Raw genomic sequence first — 27,945 nt, 5'->3', positions numbered from 1 at the left:
TATTTATAAGAGCAGAGTATTTATTTTATTAAAGAGCCAAAATGTCGTCTTTTGCCACAGGTAAGCTGACGTGCTTTGCCATTATGATTTTTTTTTTTTGACTCCTCAGCTGTCTGGACATAGATCTCTCTGCTGTTTAATTTTTTTCTCCCCTTCCCAGCCGCCCAGCCCCAGGCTGGGATGTGCGAGGGGTTCCCCAGAGCGCGATTCGGTGTTCGGCGGCGGGGCCGGGGCCGGTTCCGCCGGGCTGGATTCGCTGCTCTCCGGTGCGGTGCTGCCCGCAGCGCTTCCAGCCGGACTGTGCGGGGGCATCTGCCCAGAGCTCCCCTCTCCGCTGAGCGGTCTCCTCGGGCTGCAGGAGGAAGAGCCGTGGGGTCGAACGTCCTCACTTTTTTTTTTGGCTTGAAGGCACTCTGCATGTGTGAGCGTGTGTGTACGTGGTCTGAGTTTCAGATTCTTTTATTGCGAAATGGGGAACCAGCCCACAAGAGGTCATTTTTGGGAAGAAAATTGACTTTGGTGCATTGCTGTGGCAGTTTTCTTTCCCTGCTTTCCTGATGATGCGTGTGTGCTGTTTGTAATGAAATCTGTGCCTTTAGGTTTCCTTAATTTAAACCCGTGTGGGCCTATCAACAAACGTAGTGCTGCCTGTGGAAAGAACACGAATAGGTCTTTTGCTCTGTGAACTTGGATGCTGCAGGGGACCGAGGGCTTCACAGGCTTTGGGGAATCACCGTCGCTCACCCAGAGCGAGTCTAGGACTCTACGACACTTGCTGTGTAAATGCATCAACTCTCCAAAAGTCCTGGGGCACCTGGGCAAAATGTGAAGAGCTGAAAGGTGGGAAGAGTTACAGCCACGTTGCCCTGAAAGTTACCGAGATAAGCCCCTCCTTGCTGTGAAATAAATGGCGAAAATACATCCCGAATTGTTCTTTTTAAATGGAATTGGCTTATCTCAGCCTACTGCTCAAGGTAGCCATCTTGCAGGCAAGTGATTTTATTTATAAAGCTGAAAGCAGGAGAAACCTATGTAAAGATCATAACCAGGTTTTAAAATATTACCAGAGATTTGACAACCCTAGAAGCGTCTAAAAAAAGTATCTGCCATCTAAATAGACTTTTACCAGGCCAAGAGTACTAAAACATGTTGCCCATGTCAAGTGATATTTTTAGCGTGAGGATCAGCTGCTAGACTGAGAAATCCAGCTGTGCCTGACCATAACACCTACCCCTTGGTGTGCACAGCTGGCAGGCATGGCTTCCCAGGTTGCAGACTTCTGAGTTAGCTCAGGCTAACGTGCTCATCCGTTAAGGAGAGGCAGAGCCTGGGAGTTTCACTTCACGTATGCTTCAGTCCAATGCGTGTTGACAAATTTTGCCTCTAGTAGTAGGAAAAGAGAAATGTTTGTGAAGCTGAGTGGGTATGTTCAGTTGTAAAGAGCAAACAGAGTCATGTGTGTTAGCATTGCGCGTTATTCTGTGGGTAATTAAAGAGATTTTATACTTGTCAGGGTTAAAAATTGCCTTGAACTTTCAGCGGAGTTGGTGGAAGTTAAGGCATTCACTCTGTGCCCTCAGCACAGAGCTCAGGGATTTAAATTTAAAGTTCAGCTGCATGTTTTAACTTAGTGGCCACCCTGCTTGATCTTTATGCAAGTATGGTTCCAAGGAGACCTAAATATTTTTCTGCTGTAGGTCTTTCTGTATACTTACTTGAATTGCAAAAGTAATTACAATTCATAACCCTCAGCCAGGAAGATTCACAGTATTTTCATGAGAGAAGGGACTTCTTGCTGGACTTGTCCCATGACTCCCTCCTGTGCTGGGTCCTTGTACGCTGAGTACCAAGGCAGTGAAGCTCTCTTCTGAGCGAATTAATGAACAAAACTAATGAATCTTGGTGCATTCTCCGCTCCTAATGTAGAACAAGAGGAGGGTCGGCAGAAAGGAAATATGTGCAAACCCCTAAGTAAGGGCTCGCTTTTCTTGTGCAGCTTTCCTGAGGACGTCTGTCCCTCAGTTTGTTTCTGATAGTGTACGAACGCCTCCTGTTTATTAGCTTGATCTGATTTCTGCTGTGTTGGTTTGTCATATGTCAGTGACAAGGTTCCATATCATAAACCTGCAAATGCTCAGCCATGTGCTGTAGTTCATGCTGTGAGGGCAGGGGGCAGGTTACCAGTGAGAGCAGAGCACAAAAGCCTGCTAGAAATAACAGTGGGGGCAGGAGGGTTTGAGGGAAACTCTCCACGTGTCAGGCACCACTGCAGACCTGATGAAAGACCTGTCCTTTCTCTGACGCTTGAGGAAGCACCTTCTGCTGACAACATTAAAATAAGATACCCTGCGTGGTCATTTTTGCAGCTCCCAGTGATTTCTGAAGCCTCAATTATTTAGATGCGTTTTTCTGTTCTGTGCTAATTTCCTGCGTGGGCATGTCCCTCAAGAGCCTTCCACTACTTTGTCCCACTCTTTTCTTCCTTTAGATGAGTGTTCAGGAATGCTGGTCCCGTAAAAGCGGACTGGGGCTGAAATCCAAAGCATTGGTTGTGAAATAGCTTGGAAGAGTCATTTCTTTTTTAAAATAATTTGGGAGTTCATGGCCGCATGTACCCTTGCAAATCTCTTCCTGCAATTATCCAACAGCCCTGCCTTCCATCTGATTTTTAGAGGCACGATAACTACTTTTCATCATAGCCTTAGGAAATATTACTTGCCTGTAGGAAATAACAGCTTTCAGATACGCATTTGCACTGGCCTTTCTATTTCCTCGTTGCTGCTGGGGCAGAAAGGGAAATCGGCCTTCACCCGGGCTCTGAAGTTTAACAGCAGCTCACACTGAAGGGCTGCAGTTGTCTTTCTGTTAGCGGTAGGCTGAGGTGGATAAAGCCCAGCTTTCCCCAAATAAAATGCTGAGGGGTGGCAACACAGGAGCAACTAGTACTGAGTTTGGAGTGCACTTGCCATTGCAGCTGTTGCGGTCTTGCTTTGGGGAGCCTTTAGAGAGTGCTGTAGATCCCCTTCCAGTCCAAATCCTGGTGGACATCTCTTAAGATAAATGTTTAAAAGCCTCTGCCTTGCAGCAGCACGTTAAAAGCAGAAAAGCCTTCAGCTGCTGTTCTCTTGGCTGCTTAGTTACAGTGTTCGGATTCTTACATATGCAGAAGAAATAACTTTTCCTGCATTAGGCAAACAGACGTTTTTATGGACTCCGGCCATGTCCTTCCTCTCTCTCTTTTTCCAAAACAATAATGCTAGTACTAACAGCAGTAATAGTGCTCTCCCCAAGCAGCTGTGCCCTGTTGTGTTGGGTCTGGGTGGGACGGGGTGGCTGCAGCAGTGGTTGGTGGTCGGTGTGAAGCCTGCCTGCTCTCTGCTGCCAGTGCCGCGTGCAGCCGGCAGCGCCGGTGGCTCTGGGGATCTGGGTGCTGGTAAGAAATGTCCCACCTAGCTGGCTGCTCTGCCTCCTTCACACCTGGCCTGTGCAACAGCAACAGGTCTGCTTTGCTTCTCTGAGAGGAGGCTGGTGATGAAATGTGCTTAGCCTTTGCTCCTTAAGTTGTGGAGAACTTATAGTATTATCAAAACAAACAAACCACAACAACAAAACCTAGGGCATTATCAGGTGTTTACTCCTATGGTGCCTTTTTCTTTTGGTTTGTTTGTGATGTTACCTAATCTCTCAATGCTTTTATCTGGTAGATAGGAGTCTTTTGGCTAATAGGAGTGAACAAGCTTCTCCTACTTGCATGGCAGCCTGGAAAAGCTGCTGGTTGGCTCTGTCTTCCTTGGCTTTCGTGTGTTTAAGAGCACGAATGACGTTCTCTGTTGAATCCTTGGTATTTGCAGTCTTTTTTTCTGAGATGCGTTGCATCATATTGGGAGGGTCGGATGTTTTACAGCCTGATGAACTGTGAGAAATGGCCACTGTCGTTCCTGGAACAGAAGTCATGTATTACAACATCTGTAGGGAGGGTTACAAATGTCTGAAAGTATCTCCTAGCAGTTGTTTCTGTGGAAGTTTAAACAGTGTCTCACTAGGTCTCAGCCTGAGACGTGTGAATGAAAAGGCAGGACTTGTTTGGTATGAAAGTGTTCAGCTGGTGTAGACCTCCTCGTTTTTCCCTTAGGATGTGCTTCCTAATGAAGAGCTGCCCCTGTGTTTACCTGGAAGGATACGCCTAACAGGATTTCAACTATTACCTGATTTTACTACTAAATGAAGCATTTGATTAAAAAAAGAACCCATTGTTCATTGTGCTGTTCATCTTGAGCTGCATTTCCCTGTGTTGCACCACACACAGTGTGTGCACTGCAGCACTTGCCTCTTTTTTTTTTTTTCCTCCCCTACCTGCAAAACAGTGCAGTCAGGAAAATGGCTTCTGTGGGCTTCACTGTCACCGAGGCTGAGGCTGTGGGATACTTTGCTTACAAAATCAAATCAAATCAATATGGTATTAAAATGGACTGCTTCTGGCTGTCTTAAGCATTCTCAATAGAACAGCCTTTTAATGAGTGTTCTAAATCAGCAAACTTTAAACACAGGTTCCTCTTCTAACAGTGTTTCCTGGCACTACCGCTCGGTTCAGTTGCAAAGTTTCCTCCTGTCCCTTTTTGTACTAGTATTCAGGGTGTTTCTAAAATCCAGTTATATTTGGCAGTACATCACTCCCTGTGTTAGAGAAGTGGTTGCTCAAGGGATTTGGCAGAAATTAAATTAACTGAGGTCTTTAGAGAACATACTCAGAATGTCTTTTGAGAACACACTCACTTTGAATGCTTTCTGTGGGGAAATAGTCACCTCCTGTTTCTTTCTGTGGCGTGGTTTTTTCTGTATAGAACATTTGTGTATTTACTTGTTTTCACGTTTATGGAGCTTATCACTTTCAAAAGCAAAACAAATGCTGAAGTGATAGACTAATTTTCTAGGTTGCTTAGTAACTGAGAAGCATGCTGTCATGTGAAAATAGTCATACGATAAAGTAAGGGAATATTTGCTGGAGCAAACTGGAGATCATGGGAAAGCACACTGTATAAATAATTGCAGCATACGTTTTTATTTTCTTGTGTGAACAGAAGGATACTCTTGATCACAATGCTCTATGTACTAGTTTTGTTTTAGTGAAAAGCTTTTCACACTTGCTAGAGTGTCTTGGAGTGGTAGGATGTGAATTCTTTGTCTTTCCAACAAAAAAAGGGTACTGCTGTGGGTTTTTGGATGCTTCTTGAGATGGATCATGGGTCTTTTGGGACTCTTTTGAGTTTTGAGAGAGAGGCTGTTGTTCTGTGGCCTAAATGTAAGGTCTGTTCTCCAAGCTACTTAGGACAAGAACTATATTCCCGGAGTGCTAGCATAGTAATAAAATGAGACAAGATTATATGAATTTATTAATTTCTAAAGGAAAGTGTAAGGCTTTTTCTAATCTAAATAAGCTAGTTTTCTTCTTTCTCCTTTAACCTGTGTTTTTAATTTTATTTAAGATTTCAGCAAAGCAATGTCTCAAGCTGGCACTTCACAGTTTCAGGAAGTCATTCGACAGGAGCTGGAGTATTCAATGAAAGTAGAACTTGATAAGATCCTTGCGACTGCATCTTCAAATGAGGTAGAGGTAAGGAGCATGATGTGGATGCAACCCTGAGCATGAGAAATTAGATGCAGGAGATTGAGGCAAATATAGTACAGCGAGACAAATTGCAGAATTCCATGATCCTTATTTTTAGGATGTGTAGAAGAGTAGCCTGGATACAATGTCAGTAGGAGACCTTCAGTTCCATATAAAACTGAGTGACAGAGTTATTATTGTTTAATCATCTTTAGTTATTAAAGGTTCTGTGTAATCTTTAATGGATTACAGAAAGGGAGGGTAAAGCTGTTATCCTAAAGATTGGGTCATATTCTAATGATTATGATTTTGACTTGTCTTTTAGGTGTCCAAGTTGGTTTTGTAAGACTTGAGTTTTAGTGGACTTGAGCTTTTGGTACCTTTGACAATTTAACTTTTAGAATGTCTACTTCAGTGCTGATAAAATTAGCCTTGTGAATAGATTGTACATCAAGTTTGTAGAAATGCTTCTATGGCTGAATAGGTGTGCATTAAGTACCAGCATTAACTAATGCATTTCTTCTTTGTAGCACACTAAAAAGGACCTAGAAGGATTTAAGAAGCTATTTCATAGATTCCTACAAGAAAAGGGACCATCTGTGGACTGGGGGAAGATTCAGAGACCTCCAGAAGATTCTGTAAGTTGCCATGAAGTGACAGCCTGTAAGAAACATAAAACTGATAATTGCTACTTGTAGCAAATGATGTAGTCACCCAGACAATGGCAATATCTGCCAGGGTTCTGTAAATTCACGTAGGACAACACTTTGGGTTCTAACTGAAAAGTAATTATTTATTGACATATGCTGTATGTGTTCCTGAGCATCAGGTCCTGCTTAACATATGTGTCAAGTTCTTTTTTTTCTTTTTTTTTGCTGGCTGTTCTTTGAGCAGGGTGACAAAATGGGGACAGATGCCACCTTACCACTTAGTACCTTCTCTGGAGTAAATGGTAACTTGAGTTGGAGGAGAAGTAGGGTAGGACCCTCGTTCCCATTTCCCTCCTGCCTGTGAGAGAAGGTTGCACATCTCGGATGAGACGGTTTCCAACAATCCATTCTGCTAAATAATGTGAAAGGGACATATGGCAAGTGGGCTGGGTTACAGAGCTCATTTAGCAACTTCTGTAATCTGCAGCAGCTCAGTAAAAGCCAAGAATCTGAAAGAACTAGTTGACTGTGGGGGTTTTTGGAGTGTAATTTTCTAATGTCAACTATGTTGTTATAACTTATAACCTGCCACTTGAGCTGCTGCTGAAAAAGCACCAAGTCTTTTTCTCAGCACTGTTTAGTCCCGAAGTAAATACTTCCTATTAAACCTAACCTCATTTTATTGATGCATCTGTGTGGGTCTAGGCTGTCTCTTGACTTCCTGTGTGACTAATGGTAGCTGTACTACAAATTCTTGCTTTTCCTACTGTAGTGATCTTGGCGTGTTGTGGGACTTGTGTGTCCTTGCACATTTGTGGTTCCTCTTGGCCTCTCTGTGGTGCCTCAATCGGGGCTCTGTTTCCAGCTGAAAGGCAGGCTGTCCAGTTACTTCCAGAACAGATGCAGGGCTGCTCTCTAAAGCATTGAAGAATAATGCTGCTTTAGAGCAAGTCTAGGGTTTTTCCAAGGTTGAGTGTTTTTTCCTAACTTCAAAAACATGTTATGTCCCTCTCTTCTGTACTGCAACACTGAATGAAGTCTTCCTTTGTGGAGAAAAATCCAATAAAGAGCCTAAGGTGAGAAATGGGAGTTCTACATAACATGACTTACAAGGAGGGCTAAAGAAAAGGGGGTTGCTTTTAGTGTAGAGAGGGTGAGACTGGGGAGTGGTAACTCTTTAAATATGCATAAAGGTAGATGCAACAATGAAAGGAATAAACTGTTCCCTGTGTCAAGATAAGGCTTGGGATTAAATTACAGCAATTTAATGCGAGTGAATGATCTGCTTTGTGGAGAGGGAGAGCTATTGTCTACTTTTAAAGTTTTGTACACCTTCAGTGTGAAGAAGTCTTTCAAGCTCTGTATGAGACTGAAAATTAGCAGGTAGGGCACTGGGAGGCAGTGTCAAAGAGGGGGGTTACATTAAGACACTGGAAAAAAAAAACGATGGGAGATTCCCAAGCAAGGCAAGCTGTTTAAAAAAGAACTTGGACGTCGAACTTAAGGTCACAGAGGGCTGAAAGGAGGGGTGAGATTAGAAAGAGAGTCTCTCTTTCCTATGGCCTGTACCAGCTCATTCTTGAATGTGTCCCTTAGCTGTATAGCAACTTTTGGCAAGAGAGAGAGAAGGGTAAGAATCCTTCAAAATCAGGTCACTTTGGGGCAGGTGAGATGCATGCGTGACTTCAAATGAAATTTTGCTTCCTAGCATGAACTCCAAATCAAATAATCATACTTGGTAAATGTCACAGAGGAACATTTCACTAGCTAGGGAGTATTCCCTAGCTAGGAAAAAATACTTGCAAACAAACTTCCTCCTGTGCCTCCTTCGTTTCATCATAAATGTCTATTTCTTTAAGGATTATCTGGATAATACTTAGACTTCCTGACCTGACAGTGGATTGATCACTTTCAAAAACGGAGAGCAAATTTAACTTTGTTGAGTACTTTTTTTTCTGAGGGGTATTATTTGTGGAATTACTAGATAAAAGTTGATTTCTCAAAGACCAGAATTCCAGTATTACTGGACTAGCTAGTTTAGACAAGAACAGCACGAGCTTTTTACAAGGGGTAGCAAGTCATAATTTTAGGGCTTCAGAATAAAGACTGCAGCACAGAGGTCTTTGGGACAAGTATCCATCTGTGAATATACACAGATTTTCTCTGAGTGCTTCTGTTCAGTTCCAGCTGAATTTTCTTTTAACAGTTACAAAACCTCAGAGAGTGCTCTCTTCTTGGTCTTGCTAGGACCGAGGTCGGTACACATTAGACTCGTTTGGAAATTTGGTTGGTAATCCTGGTAATCTATGACTGCCCATACAGATGACCTTGTTTTATGAGGTGTTGGTGCTCCTGTTGATGATGTGCTCAGCTGCTTTTAAGAATCTCGTACTACAAGGATCATGGCCTAGAAAGCAATGACTTACTCTACCCAGTGTGAATTTCTTTGTCTGTGATTGTTTTGGAGAATCGGCTTGCTGCTTGATGAGTCCAAAGCACTGAGAATTCTGGCAAGTGAAATCTTCAGCTAGTACCTAGTAGAGCTCAAAGCATCTGTTTAGTTGTATACGTGCCTGTGTGTATATACATACAGACATATACATGTGTGTATATCTATTAAAAAAAAAAAAAACCAGCACCCAAGAAATGTGTCAAAGTGTGGGGTGGTTGGTTTTGTTTGTTTATTTTTAACAGCTTAAAAAGTTAATGAATTGTTTATTGTGGTCATAGGCTTTTCTTTTCATTTTCTATTTTACAGAGGTTATTTCTGACGTTCCGATTAGGTTGGAAACGTGTTTCAGGCTTTTGCCTTTTTTTTTTTTTTTTTTGCTTCTTTTGCCATGGGACTGGGCTATGCAGGAACAGAATTTCTGGTTGGATTCTGGGGGTCATGTAAAGTGCTATCTGTTGTATTTGTTCTTTGAATGTAGCTTTCTGTTCTTTCCTGAAGCATCGACTGACAAGTAAAGACTCCTGTCAGTAAACTGGAACAGAAATCATTGTCTTGTAATATTCCTCCATTTTTCTCTGCAGTAGGAGATTCCATCCCTGACCTCTGTGTTTTCAGTATAACAGCCTAATACCAATGGGCAAGCAAGCTCTAAACTCCAGACAATGATAACAGAAGATTGAACCATTTCACACTTTATTGGACTTCTTTTTTCCTTCCAGTTGCTTTGTTCCCATGTGTGATAGCTAGCATAGTTAGGATCCATTACTCTTGCAGTCTCCAGAGGAGAAAGTATACTTAGAGTGCCAGTTAACAAGGAAGGGTGGTAAAGAACTGAGGACATGGCAAGTGTAATTTAATCCTGTTGATGTAGATTGCAGGGATCTATTTGTTTGAATTGGAAGCAGTAGCAAAGTCCTGCTGGGAGAGGCCTTTGAGAGAACTGCAGTGATCAAGTTAGCTTCAGAAGAGCAATGCAAAACCTCATCTTTGATGTAAAGAGAGCATCCAAAGCAACCTGAGTGTGAAGGGCTTTGCACAAAAGCTCTTGCTCAAAAGCAAAATGTCTTCCTAATCTTCAACTCTGGAAGCAGGTTGCAAGGGTTCACTTGGTGCTATTTCTCAAACCGTCCCTTGGTGCCAAGTAAATATTTCCTTGTTCTGTAAGTACATCTTGACTAACATGGGTGTATTCCTTTCCAGTCTACCCACGGTGACAGCGCTGATGCTCATTTCGTCTGTCTGACAAACTCTTGCAAACCTCCCTGCAGTAGGAGTATCTGAAATCTGTTAGTCAAACTCCCAAAGCTGCCTCATGCAAACTGTTTGAAAATTGCTTCTCTGACATTGTCTGCAAAACCAAAAGAAGCTAGATATGTCATCTGAGAAGAATCCCAAACCACAGTTCTGAGACGTGTCTCGAATGAGCAGTGCTGTAGTCATGTATCTGTAAGCCATGGCATTCTACCCATTTCTGTTCCTGAAGTTTTTCCCCAGCAGCACACACTTGTCAAGTCCACTGTTCCAAACCCTGAGAGCAAGAATTGATTTTTATTACTGTGGAGTGCTTCTTATACTTGTGTGTATGCTCATAGGTGGTGAGGTGGTTCTGCATGCTCACATCAGTGACTGGAACTGCTAGATGATGGCACTGTCATCCAGCAGTCCTGGTGCTGCAATGATCCTGCCTCAGCTGGAGTTCTTGACATTTGTTATTCTCTCAATTAAAGACCCTTCAGGATCCAGGGCTTCATTGCCAAGTTGTCATTTCCAGTGCCTGTGCCAGGAGAAACTGAAATATTTAGCAAGGCTGAGTTATAAATTTTGTGTCATAGCTGATGCAAGATCCAAGGAACTAAGTCCTTAATGGAGGAGAGCCTGGATGGAACAGTTAAATTCATCAGGATTGTGCTCTGAGCTTTCTGTATAAACTAGTTCCAAGCATGATAGTGAGGGCATGAAAGGATAGTTGGGACTTCAGCAAAATCAGACAATTCTGAGGCAGCCTGGTCCTGAACTGGGTAGCAGACTTCCTTCTTTCTGGAGAGCTATACTGTGAGTGACGTAAGAGGAACATAGTGAGACTTGGAAGTCGAAATAATTTTTTTGGCTGTTCCGACAGCGTCAGCTAAAGCTCAAAACTAGAAGTTTTAAATCCATTTGCAGTCTCATATGGAGTGGTGGTGACCTTAGAGTGGGTAGGCAGCAGTCAGTCTCAGAGTGTAAATCTCTGTAGGCCCCACCACGAGCGAGCCCTTCGTTGAGCTTTCTGAAGTACCTTCAGTACATGCCAACTGGTTGTTTATCATCTCCTTGTTACTGAGAAGAAGGGTTGTTTTTCAAGGTGTCTAACCACCACACCTATGCTGATAAACAGCAAGATTCTGCTTTTTGCATACTTCTCTTCCTGAGAAGTTCTGGGAGCTTTGCAAAGGAGTTCCTGCACATGCCCTCTGTCAAATGGCTGTGGTGACCTTACTGTTTGCTGCCTGAGCCATGGTAACTCCACGTGGGGTGATCTTGGCTTTAAATGCATCCCGTAAGCTTTCCACATCCTGCAGAAGGCAGAATTTCCCTGATGTGAGGGATCTGCCCTGATCTGCTGCCCACGGAATGCCAGAATTGCGCAAACCTCCTCGCTGTTCCCACAGACCCCAGTAAGGAATAGGACTCTGGTTCCAGTGCAGCGTGAATTTCCATTTGAACCCCAGCCTGACTTGCCCAAAGCAAACACAGTCCTGAAAACGACTGTATTTGTTTTTGGAAATCGGCTGTGGATCTTACTCACCCCTTATCAGAACTAACAGAATTTTCTTGCTGCCGGAGCACACGCCACACGGAACTGCCAAGGTTTCTCTTCAAAAGAAAATCTCTAGAAGGGCAGGCTAAAGGATCGTTGTATTGATTTTGCTCTGACGGTTTTGGCATGATACTTATCATTGTATTGTTACCTTTGTTTCTTTGACTTCGGTGCTTTGGATTAGGGGGTGAGCAATGCCTAGTGCAAGGCACACTATCATTACAAGTCTGATTTTGGTCTCCAGCACTCGCCCCAAACGTGGCCCGTACTCTGTTGTTAAACCTGCAGGATATAGCTGTCAGCAAGAGAGAAAACTTTCTGGGGGGTTTAATGTTAGCTGGATGGACACATCCTGAAAATAGCTGGATAAGAACTAGGAACTTTCTTCCATTTTGTAGCATGCTACTGGGAGAGATTAATTATTATATTTGACTTGTAGTTGGAATAAAAATTGCTTTAGACTGAGTCAAAGGCCAAACCTTTTGCCAGGAGCGTTGCCTGTGACAACCTCAGAGCAAAGTATCAAAAGAAATCTGCTGTGACCTGTGTTCTTCAGTTGTGGCCTGACTGGAGGGGATCATCTTACTGGGGAAGCAAGTTAGGTGGCTCACAAGGGGAGCCCCTCACTTCTTCTGCAGGACAAGGAGGGTTGTGGTAAGTGGCATAACTGGCCTGACTTCCTCCTTACACCTCTTCACCATCGAGTCGGTTCCCCCCGCCTGGAAGAACAGACAGAGATATCTTTTCATCTGGGCGAAGCCGATTGCAACTGGTGCCACAAAGCCTGTAGAACCTCTCAAGAAAAGAGGTTTTTGTAGTAGCAAATCTGGTTATTTGTGTTGTAACAAATTGGATTATTGTAGACTCATTTTGCAAATGTTCTTTAGTGTCATAAATCATACAAATAAATGTGGGTATTTGTTGCCAAATTTCAAGTTTTGAAGGTTTTTAGGAGAAAGGAAGTTGCTTCCAAATATATGACTGCTGGGTTTTTTTGGTTGTTTTCACAGATCCAGCCCTATGAGAAGATAAAGGCCAGAGGACTGCCCGATAACATTGCTTCTGTCCTGAACAAGCTGGTGGTGGTGAAACTGAATGGCGGCTTGGGCACAAGCATGGGCTGTAAAGGCCCCAAAAGTCTTATTGGGGTGCGGAACGAGAACACCTTCTTGGACCTGACCGTGCAGCAGATCGAGGTAACTTTTGATGAGCTTTGCTTTCTGCGTTGGAGGAAGCAAGACACACTGAGCTGCTTCTCCCTGTGTGACCCTTTAAGAGAGATCACGGTGGAGGATTGCCAAGAGGAAGAGGAGAGGGAAATGAGGTCTGGTGACAGTGCTGCTGGTGAAGTGGAGAGTTGCTGTGGAAAGAATAGGGATGAAAGGGGCAGAGCAGCCAGCGACTGAACTCTGTCCATTCCACATGTTGGCACAAGTGTACATCAGCCTGTGCACACCGACATGGACAGGGGTGGTTGTATCCAGAACTACAGTCCAGCTGGAGAGCTGCCCTGGCTGGGCTAACTCCTTGGGCTTGTTTCTGACTCCTCCAGGTGCAAGTCTAAGTTAAGCGTTTTAAAAGCTTGCTTTTTTTTTTTTTATTGTGTATTAGAACAAAGCTCTTCACTGCAGCTCTGAATTCCTTGTCAAGGTAAAACTCTCATGCTGGAAGTGATTGCTGGCATTTTCCTCTGAGGAAAGAAAAGCAGAAGAAAATAACAGCTGTTGGTGTTGAGAGAGGACATTTCTGCTTATGTTTTTAAAGCAGAATATTCCCCTTGCAGCAGATAATTAGGATAGTCATTAGAGTAGGAAATGAGGTATATGCCTGTTCCATAGTTGCTGGAGCTCCATTGACATTTCATTATGTACCTTTGATACTATTGTCCGTCTCATAGCCAAAAAGGCTCAAAAGTACTTACTGTGCAGAGAAGGTTTGAAACTTCACCCTGATGGACTTCAGTAATATGAGGCAAAAAATGCCTTTTGTGATCAACAATAGCCTTAAAACTTAAAATAATCACTTTGTGGTGTTGTGCTTTGCAAATTTTAAGTCTTGATGCCGATTTAAAGCCAAAGATAAATTAACATATAATTAACATGGGCCTTATCTTTACTGCTTAGAAGGGTTTGTTCTCCTTTACCTGATTTATTATCCTTTTTGTTGGCATAAGCATCTCTCTCTAATCTCATGCATTTATTATTTCCAGTCTGTTTTATCTAGTTTCTTTCTCCCAAAATCTTGGGTGTCAGGACTTAAAGCAATTAACACATGCTGAATTTACCATTTCTTTCCCATCTCAGCATTTAAACAAATCCTACAACACCGATGTTCCTCTTGTTCTCATGAATTCCTTCAACACTGATGACGACACGAAGAAAATCTTGCAGAAATACAGTCACAGCCGTGTGAAGATATATACTTTTAATCAAAGCAGGTATCAAAAAAACTTCTCCACCTGGGCTGAAAGGAAAAACTAGCTTCTATTTCTCCATTCTCCAAAGGGTGGGGGTTTTAGGGAGAGATGCTGAGGTAGCAGTAGTGTCTTCTGTCTCTATCTTGAGCCTCTTTGAAAGACTGAAACATCAGGGTGTTAAGCAGAGTCAGAGACAATGTATTAAAATCAAGGAGAGGGGTGTATGTGAAACAGTTTTTAAGAAACGTGTGAATAATGGTGTACTGGGTGCTGGCTACTTGATCTCTGAACTTGCTTTTAGAGTACCTGGGCTCTGGGGAGAGAGACAGGACATGGCTCCCTTATCAAGAGCAAACTGTAATCTGAAGTGGCTGATGATGTCAGAGGCGTGATTGGCGTGCTCTGAACCTGCATGTCAGGGGAAGGCTGTTGTACTGCATGGTCTGAGAGCTGTGGCTTGAAACCCTTGAGTGAGAGATTGCTTTCTGCAGCTTCTCAGTGACAGCTCAGTACCTGGGTGGGTCTTTCAGTTCCGAGTGCTCCCGCCAGCCCAGAAGGCACACCTTGGAAAGCTGTCTGAAAAAGCCCACGGAGCTGCACCTTTACTGCCACGTTCCGTTTTCCTGACACTGGCGACACCTTAACAAAGCCCATTGTCTTCCCAGGTATCCCAGAATCAACAAGGAGACTCTGCTGCCCATAGCCAAGGATGTATCTTACTCAGGAGAGAATACGGAGTGCTGGTATCCCCCAGGCCACGGAGACATCTATGCCAGTTTCTACAACTCTGGTCTGCTGGATAACCTGATCGCAGAGGGGAAGGAGTATATTTTTGTATCCAATATAGATAACTTGGGTGCCACTGTGGACCTTTACATTCTTAATCATCTTATGAACCCACCCAATGGAAAACGCTGTGAATTTGTCATGGAAGTCACAAACAAAACCAGGGCAGATGTGAAGGTAAAGGGAGATGGTTGCGCCGGTCTGTCCGAATGCCTGGCATGCTGGTGAAAATCTCAGCCTCTTGTCTCTTCTGTATGCATGAATTCAGACATACATTAAATCTTCTCACAGCTATTTTAGGCACCATTTAACACATCAGCTGTGATCTAATTTGAGATGCACAAAATCAGCAAGTTTATGAAGTTCTAATTCATGGAACAAATTGGATCTAGGATCTGGCCAACAGCAGACAAGGACATCCTGGACTTAACTGCTTACTGCAAACATGATTTCTGCAGGGTGCAGGTCACAGCCCCCATACCTCCTCCAAACTCTCCCTTACACAGGGGAGAAGTTTGAGGGTGGTAAAAGCAGAGCTCTGAGGAGTGGGATATATCTCTATCTCTACTGTATCTCTACTGACCAAAACCTGCCCAAGCTGCTTCCCCAGCTGGCGAGGTGTGTGTTGCACAGCTTGGCCAGCGTGGCTGCCAGTCTCCTCCTGCCCTCGGTGTTTGACTTGGTACAAAGTCCACATTTGGCAACTTGTCAGGTTTTTACGGCATCTATCAAATACTTCCAGTATGCAGTAATTTGTCCCCTAACTGTACTTTGCCTCTATACTTTTAACCGTGAGCATGGGGAGGAAATTGTGAGCATATAGAGAAAACCAGATTTTTCTCTGTATTAATTAGATATTAAGAAAGCTCTGACTTAGTCCTGTAAACCCACAGAAGTGCACTGTCAGAACACAGTCCGGGTTACTGGAGTAACGAGGTACTTCAGCAAGTGCCACAAATACAGAACTAGTAGATTTAATTTAGATCTTGCTCTGTAACCTAGCAAAGTACTGCTGAAAGAGATTTTTGACAACAGCAGCACTTGAAAAAGATTCTCAACAACTTTGAATTAAAAGAATTAACTGTCTCGGAATGCTGAAACAAGATCATTTGACAGCTCTGACTCTACTTTAAACATGCTCTATAATTAGTGACCTGGTAGCTGATGCAAGGAACATGTTTTCACTCAGGTTCAACTTTTAAATGCCAACAAAACAGTGCATCTGGGGTCAGGGGAGGCTTTCTCTGGCATCTCAGGAACAGGACTCACTTAAAACTTCTCCTTTGACCCTTGCAGGGTGGCACACTTACGCAATACGAAAACAAGCTGAGGCTGGTGGAGATAGCTCAGGTCCCAAAAGCACACGTGGATGAATTCAAGTCTGTGTCAAAATTCAAAATATTCAATACCAACAATCTGTGGATCGCTCTGTCTGCGATTAAGAGGCTGCAAGAGAAAAACGCCATTGACATGGAGATCATTGTTAACCCAAAGGTAATCAGCTGGGAGGGCTTTAGAGGCAATGCACTCAAAAGAACTGTTTGTTTCTAGGTATCTAAATGGGGACTGCTGCCTTCAAAAAGGAGCCAGCCTATTTGTACCTGCAGAGCTCTGACTGGTGGTCATCTTGTGTTCCCAGTGCGGTCACCTGCTGCTTGTGCTCACCTGAGTTTTCTCTTCCAGACTCTGGACGGAGGCTTGAATGTTATCCAGCTGGAGACTGCAGTTGGTGCTGCTATTAAGAGTTTTGAGAACTCTCTGGGGATAAATGTACCTCGTAGTCGTTTCCTGCCTGTGAAGACCACGTCGGATCTCTTGCTCGTGATGTCCAATTTGTACAGCCTTAACGCGGGGTCCTTAACCATGAGCGAGAAGCGGGAGTTCCCAACAGTGCCTCTGGTCAAACTGGGAAGCTCTTTCACAAAGGTAAACTCCTATAATTATATTTTGTTTTTCTCTCTTTCAACAAAAATACCGTCCACAGCAATAAATAAGTCAGAAGTAAGGTTTACTTGGTCTGCCTCTGCCCATTGGGGCATTCCCTTTTGCTCTTTGTCCGGAGCTGTTAAGAACACAAACTACTTAAGGTGTGTGCGTAGTATCACGCTGCTTTTGGGTGCTCCTTTACCCTGTCTGCTGAGGAGTCAGAAGGTGAATTGGGTTGTGTGTCCTCTCTAGAGCTCACCCAGCTTGGGCCATACTGCCCTCAGTGCTTCTCATAATTATCGCTGATGGAAATGACAGTAGCACTTTGCCTTCAAAGTAGCAGCTCTTATAAGATGTAGATTCTAGAAAGGCTCCTGAAAGGAGTTTTTCAGGAAGCTCCCACGCTTTCCTTAATCCACAGATGGAATTAAACTGTCTCTATTCTTTCCTCTTTCCAAAAGGTTCAAGATTACCTGCGGAGATTTGAAAGTATTCCAGACATGCTGGAGCTGGATCATCTCACGGTTTCAGGTGATGTTACATTTGGGAAGAATGTTTCATTAAAGGTGAGTGTGTGAGTGGGATGCTCCTGCATGAGTGTGCCTGATCTCTGCTCCTTGGTAACTGATCCTGCCTGGGTCGGTGCCTTTTCACACAGCCCTTGGAAGCACTCCCAGGAATTAAGTAGCTGTGGCCCGAGAATTGCAGAGGCCAGGGCTGAACAGCGACCCTGATGAAGGAGTGCAAAGTGTTTTACTGCTGTAGCTGCTTCTCTGTAGCATCCCAGGGAGAGCTGAGGTTTGTCTATGAACCATGAAAAGGTTTCTTATGTCTCTGTGTTCAAAACAATGCTTGCATCTTTGTCCTGAAGCTCTGCAAGGCATGTACCACCCACCTCACCTCCCAGGCTGGCTTTAGAGCCACAGGCCCTCCTCATCAGTTTGGAGTTCTTGATCTATTAGTAAATGTTAAAGCTGAGCAAGTTAAGTTTCTCTCTCAAATTCTTCCTTAGGGTCTGGTCAGTTCTAGAACATTGTCACATGCCTGCAACAGTTGAGGGCAGTTTAGCTGCTGCTAGGTGCAAGGTGGGGCTGCAACAACCAGTGCTTGGTGCAGCTTAAGCTGTTGTCAGGCTGCACACTCACGTGTGTGTCTGTGCCCAGCTCCTGCTCTGCATCTGCCTTGCAGCTCTGCTGGGGAGCTGGGCCGTGACGTGCTGACAGGTAACATTTGTCCACCTAAAAGCAAGCAGGCCTGATTGATAGCAGTGCTTACAGCAAGCACGTGTCTTCAAAGGAGGCATCAGCTCTGCTTGTAAGCTGGCACTATCTGGTATGCTGGTAATTAGTGTTGCAAATATTGCTTGCTTAAAACCTTTGTTGTGCCGAGGAGAAAAAAAGAAGCAAGCCTGTGCAGGAAGAAGACAAGTGAATGCATCCAGGATGGGGCTGTGTTACAGCCATCACCTCACCGCTCCTCCAGACAACACCTCTCTCACTCACTCCAAGTCCACGTTTAATCTAAAGTTTCTCATCACTGCTTCCTTCCTGTACCTCCAGGGAACAGTTATCATCATTGCGAATCACGGCGACAGAATTGACATCCCAGCTGGAGCTCTACTAGAGAACAAAATCGTATCTGGCAATCTCCGCATCCTGGACCACTGAGTCAGGGACAGGGCACGGCCGGGTCTGCGCCTGCTGTGCTGCACCAGCCTCCTAATGGAAGAACCTTTCAAGCATTAGAAATCTAAGTACACAGAGGGCCTATGCTTCATCATCTTCACAGTACCCTGCAGTATTAATTTAAATTTAATTTCTCTTGCTTATCTCTTTAAGCAGACACCTAGCGCAATGGATGTGCGTAAGTAACGCTTCAGTCCTTAAAGAGATTCTGTAACTCAGTTAATATAACCTTGAAGTGCAATACTGTTTGTCTTGCGGTAAGATGGACAGATCTTCTGTGATAAGAAGTTAAGAGGCTTGCCTCTAACACTTAGTAGTTTTGAATTGCTTGTAACTGCAGAAATAAAGCTGTGAAGCAATACATGTGGGACAACACAGTTAGCTACTCCTGTGACCTTTTTATCAAGTGTAAAGTGCAGGCACAGTTGAAAACCAAAAGTTTCACTACTGCTAAATGGGCTGTTCAAACCCCTGTATTTCATGTGCTCACAGACACCCCACCTCTAGCCCTCTAACCCCCACACACTGCAAGTGGGATGTCCCATCCCCGTTGCATGTCAAGCTCCTGGGGCCAGGCTGTCAATACCTCCATTTCTGTATCGTGAGAGTGGGAAGCGTTGGTGTTCCAAACTCGCCCAAAGAATCTAATACTTGAGAAAAATGCCTCAGTCTCCACGTGTGGTGTTTGCTTTTACACATCCCATTTAAGGCTGGATCTCCTGGTTACTCTCTTAATCCTCGATCTGCCCTCTTTTTTTTTCAATAAATGGATCATGTTGACTACACCCATGTTCATATTGTCACAGCCATGTATGTTAATTTATCTTCTCTTGAGTCATTTCTAAATTTGTACAGGAACTGAAATCCCTGTCCTGATCACTATTGATTTCTTAATGTTTCTCTTGTATTTACATGCAGACGACTTTATTTTATAAGCTTAGTATAACACTGGTATGTATCATTAAAGAAGTTGGTCTTTAAAAACAACTGTGATTTTATAGCTTTATTTGGACTGACAATGAATGACATCTGTTATGCTAACAGCTCAGCATGCCTGCCTGGAGCAGCCAGCGGCACACGCACGCACTGCAGCCCGTCCCCCCGCACATCACCGCCGCCACCACGGGGTTAGGCACTCGCACTGGGGTAGGTAGAGAGGTGTGAGGTGAAACACACAGGCACTTGGACTTAGCGCTGGCAGCGTCCAGTCTTAAAAGGTAGTACTAAAAACTCTTTAAATAAATTAATTGCGGTTGCGCCGTCCTTAGTGGTGCAACCTTTTATAAGCAGCCTGAAAACTCTGAAATTCTTCCTGCTCTGGCTTCTGCATCCTCCCCTGCTGTTGCAGACACGGCTTGGTGTCTTTACGAGGCTGGAGCTAGAGTGGCACTCCCCGGGTGCTGGGCAGCTGCAGGAAGCCATCCCCACACCAGCCTTCTCCCTACCTCCAAGCTCCAGAGGCCCACGGTCAGGTTGCTAACAATGGCTGTCTCACAGCTCTGGCTGTAGGTAACGGCTCCGGTGATGACCCAGCGGGGTGTTAGCAGGAAATGGCATCTTCGGCTGGCAGTTTAGAGCCCAGCTGTGAGAAATCCCCTGGAACAGGACTGCTCCCTAACAAATCTGAATCCTATATGCAAGCAATCAAAAGACATTTATTTATATAAAGTTCTGTAAAAAAATAAATTTTAGAACAGCATAGTTTCATAGAGAAAAACATTTTCTACAGAGTTCCAACTGCGAGATTTTTATATTGTACCATCATTAAATAAGGTGGGACACCATGTGAATTTCATTGCACTAGAAGAAATGCAAAGCATCTTTTTAATATAAAGATATACAGAGCATTCTAGACAACTACAGCTGTGTTACAGCTATGTGTGTTCTTTTGGATTTGGTCCAAAGAAACCTGAGTCTGTTTCCAGAGAGAATGAGAAAACATTGCACAGACAGCTGACCACTTGTTTCTTGCTGAAGGACACTGCAAAGATCACTCCCTGCAGCTCCCTCTGCGCCTAGCTCCCCCGACCAGCAATAGTGTCCTTTTCTGCACGCCGGGCTTCAGTATTCACCTCACAGTCGTCGCGCTGCTAGGAAGAAAGTCGAGTCTGTTGTCAGAGCCAAGCGACTGCTCCCAAGGGATTATCACCTCTTCTGCTCCCAAATTTCAGCCATGTTTAGGTCTAAGTTGTTAAGGCCTTTCAGAGCTTGAAGGTTTCCAGTGTAAAAAGCTACATCTGAAGTAACAAGTCTGCAGTGAAAAGTACAACAGGATTAGCACCTGAACCCATCCCATCCAGAAAAACCACCAGGGCTCGTGCAGGCCGTGGACACACAATTACAACAACACACATTCTAATGCTGTGCTTGATTAGGTGTTTTAACTATCAGTTCAAAACTCAACGCTACAGACGGGGTTTGCCTTAGAGCAGTGATTGTACACAACGTGGTTACCACCAGGTGTAAAACTAGATACAGGGAAGGGAGATGGAACAAGTTCAGAAAACTCAGCAGAAATTGGGCATCTGAAAAGTCTATTGTCTTGCTGTCATCTCAGGCTTACCTAGACTTAACCTCCCAATTCCACTGCAACTGAGAATATTAATTATTGCAACATTAACTTCTGTATTCTAGAAGGTTAATTGTAAAAGCAAAGCAACCAAACACCAATATTGTTTGTTACAGTTTACACAGAGTTAAAGCCCCTCATATGTTGCTGAAACATGACAGAGACACAGTTACGGTGTTTCCAGTCAGAAAGCAGCAAGATACAGGCATCAAAGTTGTATTTTCATAGTAAAAATTTAACTAGGATTCACAGATCTGTATTTTTACTCTTATTACAGAAACAAGCAGTTTAAAATAGGATGAGGATCAGAAAAGCACATTAAAAACTAGGTCAGTGAAGAGTGCTGGAACAGCAACAAGTGAAATCCTGCATTTGATGTTTCCCTTCTCTGATGGCCCTGGTGACACGCTCCCAGTGAGCCGTGTTCTGAAGCAGCTGCCTCCACAGAAGGAACAGACTCAGGCACTGCTGTCCCAGCTGCAGCCAGAGACCTCCTGGCCGTACAGATGGCTGTGCTGCAACACAGACCATCAGGATGGCACCAGGAACACCAGCCCTGACCCTCTATCAAAGATGGATCCTCCATTTAGGCCACCCAATCACAAGCATCAAATGAAAAGGTCAGGATGGAGACAGCACAGTGCACTGTTTAGGACTGGAAACCCAAGTGGAAAATCCTCTTGAAGACACTTTGTGTGCTCTCCTTCTGGCTGGGCTGTGTCTGCCTCACTCCAGGGAGCTTGTTGGCTTACAGGTACCTTCATAAGGACCAAAGGCAACTGGGTACTACCTTGTTCATACACCACGAGTACAGAAAACCATTTCAGATAGATAAACTCTTCCACGGAGTACAAGGATGAATAAGCTTAAGCAGGACATGTAAGAATAAATTGGACAGGAACAAAACTCTTCATTCCAGCAAGATCTGAAAGGTTTATAAAGTTCCTCCTCTGGCTTCTTCAACCAAAGACAACGCTTTCTTGAACATGGGTAGGCCAACTGAATTTCACCCTTACTACATAGCAAATAAACACCCCCAGGCCATTAAGAGAGATTATAAACCCACCATCGCAGGTGACAACCCAACTTCCAATAGGATTCAGACTGCAAGAGGCTGAGAGGCTGCAGGTTTCCCTGGGAGGTGTGGGACACCAGGCACATCCAGCCACACCTCTCAGGAGAGGCACCACCCACCTGGTTCTGTGATGGAGGGCTGGGCCAGGGTGGGAGAGGGGAAAAGCTCTGTGAGCATAATCACTGTTTCAAATCTTGTTATGCTGTAAGAACAATTTCTGCCCAGAAGCTGCCCACTGCACAGCTGAAATACCACTTTTCCCCAGTTTTCCTTCACTAGCTCCATGAGTCACCGTTCACGCTTCAAAACCGCTTCAGGAATCGACCCTGTGAATTACACCATGGCTACGGCTGGCACACAGGAGGAGGGAAAGCAATGCACAAACTGAGGAAGCCTACAGAGGGTCAATGCCCAGCTCTCAGCCTATTCCCAAGCATTCCCAGTGACCATGGAGAGGCTCAGGCCAGGCCCTTTACTGTAGGAAAGCTCTGAAGGGGAGGTACTGAACCAGGCACGTGACGTGTTCTGCAATGCTGCAGACAAAGCCTGCTTGCTTCAGTTAAGCAGTGAAAACCCAGAGTGCCCAAACGTACCCGTTCAGGGGTCCTCCGTCGTTGACCACGTTTAGGTGGGCCAGCTGCCTCTTCAGGTGAAGTTTGTAGCTTGCATTAATTCGTAAAAACAACATCTAGGAGAAACCACAGAACCAGAGTAAGGAACCGGCCCCGTGCTTGCGTCACTGCCTGCGGCGAGGAAGCACTCTGTGAACACCTCCAACCACTAACTTTCACTTTTGGTTTTGCAGTTCATGAGTTCAGGATTTTTGCCTTCTGCCCAGTCCTTCAGCCTCCTGCTCTGACTGGCCATCTGTGATTTCTAACACAGGACAGTAACACACCCTCACGTGTTCTGTGCTCTGTGATCAGTCCTTCCTGTCCTCGGATTTGCAGCTCTGCAGTAGCAACAACAGCAGCAAGAGACTGAAAAAGCACATTTGGGACAACCTGGCTGCATAATGCATCTAGGGACTTTCAGAAGCCAATAAGTTTGATCAGCATTAAAGAATAATTCCCAAAATGGGTTCTACTTGAGCCCTGTAGTGGTGGTGTTTCCGTAGAATTTCAGCACTAATTCCTGAGTTGAAGATTTGCCTCTCTAGACATTAAAATGCAGCTGCAAATGCTGGAATCAGGCAGTTCCTTTTGCACGTCTCATCGCTCTCCCCGCACAACCAAACACTCACTTCAGTCCAGACTGAGCTGCCTGCGTGACTGCTGCCAACCCCTCTAACGTGTGGGTTTCACAAAGACTCGAAAAAGACATTTTTCCTCCTAAATAAGCAGAAGTCTCTCTTGCTACCGAGTCCATGTGCATTTGCAAGGGAGGTGTCACATGAACCTCAAAAATAACATTCACCTGAGTTTGCTCCTCAGGGAGGAGATCATATATAGCTTCGTGCATCTTTGCCATTTGCTTGCAGATATTCCTGAAGCATGCTGAAGGAACGGGAGCTTTCACTTCATACTGGAAATAAAAACACAACCAGTTATTCCTTCCTGCCACGTCCAAACAGTTTATGTAGGCGAGCTTCCAACAGCCACCTGAAGCCCTGTGCTGCTAATGATGTCATGAATCAAGGTTCATTCAGTGTATCACAAATTAAAACAGTTGCTGGGCACAACCCGATGCAGCCAAGGACTCACAGCACACCATCTTTTAGCACCTCCTGCTTTACAAGCAAACAGCAATGTTCAAATCTAAAACCTGAGGATTTCCCATTGGTTCATCTCTGTTAGTCTGAATTGCTCTGAATTGCTTCTCTTTGCTCACTGCCTTCTGTTGGTTGTCAATAAGCAGTGACAGAAGTGCAGAGGCAGAGAGAATAAACCCTGTGGCATCTCCACAGAGAGATGCCAGGGGCCTGCCCAGCTGGCCCTCTCCTTCCCATTCCTGTGGGTCAATGGCAGACAGGCAACTCCACCTCTGATGAATACGTCCCTCAAGCACCTCACGAAAGAAAACGACTTCTCTAAGATCATACACAGCCAAATTTCTGAAGAAACAAGGAAAGGAAAGCATAAAGAAATGGAAGCTCCTGAAAACTCAGCATTGGCCATAAGAAAAACCTGAATGGAAAAAAAAGCCACAAACACATTGCATAAATAGCTTGGAAAACAAAGCAGAAAGCTTCCCCTTCTCCCAGTCACTGAAATCTCAGCAACAAGACATTAGAAACCACCTGAATGTGATTTCAGAAGCACTTACAGTCCCAGAAGAGCAACCCCAGCTCTTCAGTTCCTGGTGGGGAGGCTGAGCCAGCGCAGGCCTGCACTAAACACTGCCAGGTTGCCTTTGGTAGGGTGATACTTCCCAACAGAACCTTGCACAACTCAGTGGAAGAGCTGAATCACTAACTAAATTATTTGCAAACACATTGGAGGAGACTCTTTCTCTTAGGCTAGCCTGAATTGTGAAAGAGAACAAAGTTTGCCTCAGTATGTGAGGAAAAAAAAAAAAAAAAAAAAAAAAGGAGAATTTTGAGAAAGTCTTTATGGAAAAGCCAAACTGATGACCTAATTTTGACAGGAGAAGTAGTAGAAAAATAGTGCTCACTGCTCCAAGAGCCCTGCTCCCTGTGTGGGACAACTGCACAGCATACAGGACTGTGCCTCCAGACAGAGTTATGCAACAAATTATTTATATTTTACCAGTCTGTTATAAAGCCAAAGGGGACTGGCAAGCTGCAGCAATGGCTCTTGCATGACTACAGACAAATCAAACCCTTCACTGTGTTGAGGGAAAAGCAGCAGCACCCAAAAGAAATACGAGCTCCACTCCTGCAAGGTGCTGGCCATTTTTATCTCCAGTTAAGGTCAACAGCATGTTGTACCACGAGGGATCAGACAGAAATTTACTGCTCTTCTGTCCAAACAGTCACAAGACGGCGAGCTCCAAGAGAAGCTTAGAACTCGCACTGGGTTTTTTTCCCATAAATATTTACCCTTCTTTAAAAACCTATGCCTTTCTCACTTGTTAACGACAGCTGCTAAATCCCACTGCTCCTGGTTTATCTCTCAAGGCAGCTGCTGGAACTGCCCGTGCCGCTGAGAAACACCTCACTGGGGGCACAGCCCCACCCCAGCAGCTCCTGCTCCACGGAGCTCCCGGAGGGAAGTGGAGCCTGGAAATGCAGAAGGGACCTCCCCAGGTTAGTCAGGACAGCCCATCCGCTGGGCCAAACCGCTCGGCTCCCACACAGCAGGCTCTAAAGTGGGCAGTGTTTGCTTTGGAGACGCACCACTGTGAAACTCGCTCCCTTACTTAGGTTCACACACTTTAAAGCAGCTGACCACTCTTCATCCACAGGCACTGAAATATTTGGTCTCTCACAAAAACATACAAAACAAAGAACACGCTGGCATAGTTGCACTGACACACACAGTTGCAAATGTCCTGGTTTTATGATCTCCACAGCCTTCAGTGCCAAGATGTCATAATTTCAGAACAAGATGAGCCAGATTACGCAGTACGTCAGTAATGGAGGGAAATCAACACATGGCCTCCATGTCTCCTGTACTCTGGGGTGCATTCCTGTGAGCCAGGCACTCTCACTCAAGCCTTTAGGGGCTCTGAAGGACAGCAACATTCTCAACTGGTATCTCATGCCAGCTCACAAGGGGAGAATGGGCATACAGATGGAAGGACAGTAAGGGATGGACACTTACTGAACACCACCAAGAACAAGCCACACAACTGGTTTGTTGTGGGCTAACTTGTTTAGTATCAGTAATCTAAACTCTTGCATTTGTCCTTTATTTTCAAGATGTAAGAGGCAAAGTGACCCAAAAGCCATGTTACTTCACAGGTATAGAACAGGTATTATTGTGTGGGGAAAAAAAAAAAACAAGAAAACAATAATGCAGCAGACCAAGAAAACAATAATGCAGCAGACCCGTATTTGGATCTTTAGAAAAGGCCATAAACATTGGGGACAGGGAATCATAATGTAAAGGCTTTGGCTTCCCCCCCAGGTTTAGGTAATGCTACTTGAGAGCCCAAAGAAACAGATGAAAAGAAAGAACACAACATAAAATAATAGAAACAGTGAGGAAGACAGAAACGTTGCCTGATACTATAGGTGCCTCACTGCAGCCCCATCAGCCTCTCTCCAACCTGTGCTCCTCATGAGCACGAAGAGGAGGGTGGCCCAGGCTAATCAATCAGATCTGTTACTAAAGAATTAATTTATTTCTCTCAAAAAGCTTTTTTTTTTTTAAAAAAAGAGCATATGATCCAAAGCAAAACATTAAATTTGAAAAGCTCATGTACTTTATCAGACCTGTGGGCCCAGAAGGCCCCATCCTGGGACAGTCTCTGTCAGTGTGTTCTGCCCTGAGGCAAGCCAGAGTGAGTGGATCCAGCCCAGGACCAACCTACTCCACTGGCAAGTGTTCAGAAACCAGAGACCAGTTGAGAGAACTTCACAGGACAGTTATTAACGCTGCTGCACAACAGGAACTGCTAAGGGCAGACCTGTAGCCCTCAGGCCTGCAGCTCAACAGACAGGCTGGTCCTTCCCCTCCAGAAACTCTTACTCCTCAGCAGTCTTGTTGTTTCCTCAGCTGCAGGAAATTACACACTCCCCACTTCCAGAGAGGCACCATCAGCAAGAGCAGGAAACGGCAACTGGCTGAGGCTGACTGCAGACAAGAGCTGTCAGTGGATCCAGCCGCCGAGGGTAGGAGAGCACTCCACTCTCTAAACACCAGAGCACCTGCACCAGTCAAAGCACTTCTGTTACTGCTGAAGGAGTAAACAGGGTTTTTTTTTTTTGTGGGGGTGAAGGCAAATGACATCCAGGTGGCAAATGTTAAAACACATTCACAAGTACAGCACAGAGCTCTGTGGTTACGCAGTTGAAAGAAGTTCAAACGAGTCCTGATTAGGAGAGCTGCAGACTCCATTTGAAACAGCTAGACTGTATACAATGAGACCTCCAATGGCAATTTAGAGAGTGTATAATTATTTCCATAAATCATTACCTTGGATAATAGTTTGTCAAATAAGCTATCCATTATGGCAACAAGCTTTGCTGAAATTTCAGCTATGTGGTCGTGATAATCCTGTAATGGAAGAAAGCAGGTTTTATTTACTATCTAATGGCATTCATATTCTTCAGAGCACAGTTGAAAAGCAGAACTTTGTGTTTAATTAAGAAATGCCAAAAGAATTACCTTCGTAATGTGGTCAAAATGCCTGAGCATGCTAAACTGCTTTGGCTGCAGTCGAGCTTCAAAATGAGCCCTGATAATAGGAATGTAGTGTACGATTAGCTGTAGGCAACGTGAAGAAAGGGCTGCAAATACAGAAGCAAGAGAGGGAAAGAAAAATAACTTCATTATTACACAGGAAGAGCCATTAAAAAAAAAAAAAAAATTCAAAAACGTAAGCACCTGTTTCTACTGGGAAAGCCCCCCCCAGTTTAGAGACCAGACTAGTACCTGGCTAGTCACACCCAGCTTCTGTAGCATGTGGGTTAAGGAACTAATTTTACAAGAGGCTTTAAGTGTCTACTTGACATTTTGAGCCCTGAGCACATGTAGACATCAGAAAGATCTCCAAGACCTGACTCATCAGCTACCCAACCTCAACAGCCACATTCAAGGCATCAATATTTCTTCTTTCTTCTATAAACACCCTGTGCTGTCAGTGCTGAGCTGCCCAGAGCCTGCTCCTGCCAGCAGGATTCCCAAAACCAAGCTTCTCCTGTGTCCATCAGGACCTGAGCTGGCAGCAGGACACATGATGATGTCTGTGTGGTCACCACACTGGCCAAGCCTTCAGGAGCAAAAACCCAACCCAGCTTTTCTCTGCTCACTTGTGTCTGCTCCAGCACTGTAGCCTACAGCCCCTTGAGGGAAGCCTATCAATCCATTCTCCTCAAGCTATTCCCTTTTTAAAGGGAAGTGCAGGCTGGTAATCAG

General features: G+C 44.5%; 2 protein-coding genes across 3 annotated transcripts in view; one reads left to right on the top strand and one right to left on the bottom strand.

Annotated features, from left to right (window-relative positions):
* Positions 1 to 41: 41 nt before the first annotated feature.
* Positions 42 to 19,304, top strand: UGP2 (UDP-glucose pyrophosphorylase 2). The gene is made up of 10 exons (XM_008945980.1): positions 42 to 60; positions 5,484 to 5,611; positions 6,136 to 6,243; positions 12,515 to 12,700; positions 13,808 to 13,941; positions 14,586 to 14,883; positions 16,003 to 16,200; positions 16,390 to 16,632; positions 17,094 to 17,198; positions 18,192 to 19,304. Exons 1-10 carry the CDS (start codon positions 42 to 44, stop codon positions 18,297 to 18,299), a joined length of 1,527 nt encoding a protein of 508 aa, XP_008944228.1. The 3' UTR covers positions 18,300 to 19,304.
* Positions 19,305 to 20,110: 806 nt separating this feature from the next.
* The window catches only part of VPS54 (vacuolar protein sorting 54 homolog (S. cerevisiae)), a 42,506-nt gene continuing 34,671 nt past the window's right edge, over positions 20,111 to 27,945 (bottom strand). For both annotated transcript variants that reach the window (XM_008945977.1, XM_008945979.1), the window contains exons 18-22: positions 27,196 to 27,317; positions 27,004 to 27,084; positions 23,378 to 23,485; positions 22,555 to 22,649; positions 20,111 to 20,568 (exon numbers count right to left, since the gene is read on the bottom strand). In XM_008945977.1, coding sequence (XP_008944225.1) covers positions 20,463 to 20,568; positions 22,555 to 22,649; positions 23,378 to 23,485; positions 27,004 to 27,084; positions 27,196 to 27,317 — 512 coding nt within the window. In that variant the 3' untranslated portion in view covers positions 20,111 to 20,462. The remainder of the gene's footprint in view (positions 20,569 to 22,554; positions 22,650 to 23,377; positions 23,486 to 27,003; positions 27,085 to 27,195; positions 27,318 to 27,945) is intronic.

This window comes from Merops nubicus, unplaced genomic scaffold (genome assembly GCF_000691845.1).
Source record: "Merops nubicus isolate BGI_N331 unplaced genomic scaffold, ASM69184v1 scaffold12478, whole genome shotgun sequence".
Lineage (NCBI taxonomy): Eukaryota > Metazoa > Chordata > Aves > Coraciiformes > Meropidae > Merops > Merops nubicus.
The sequence above is the reverse complement of the archived record's forward strand: the minus strand, read 5'-3'. Positions and strand labels throughout refer to the sequence as shown.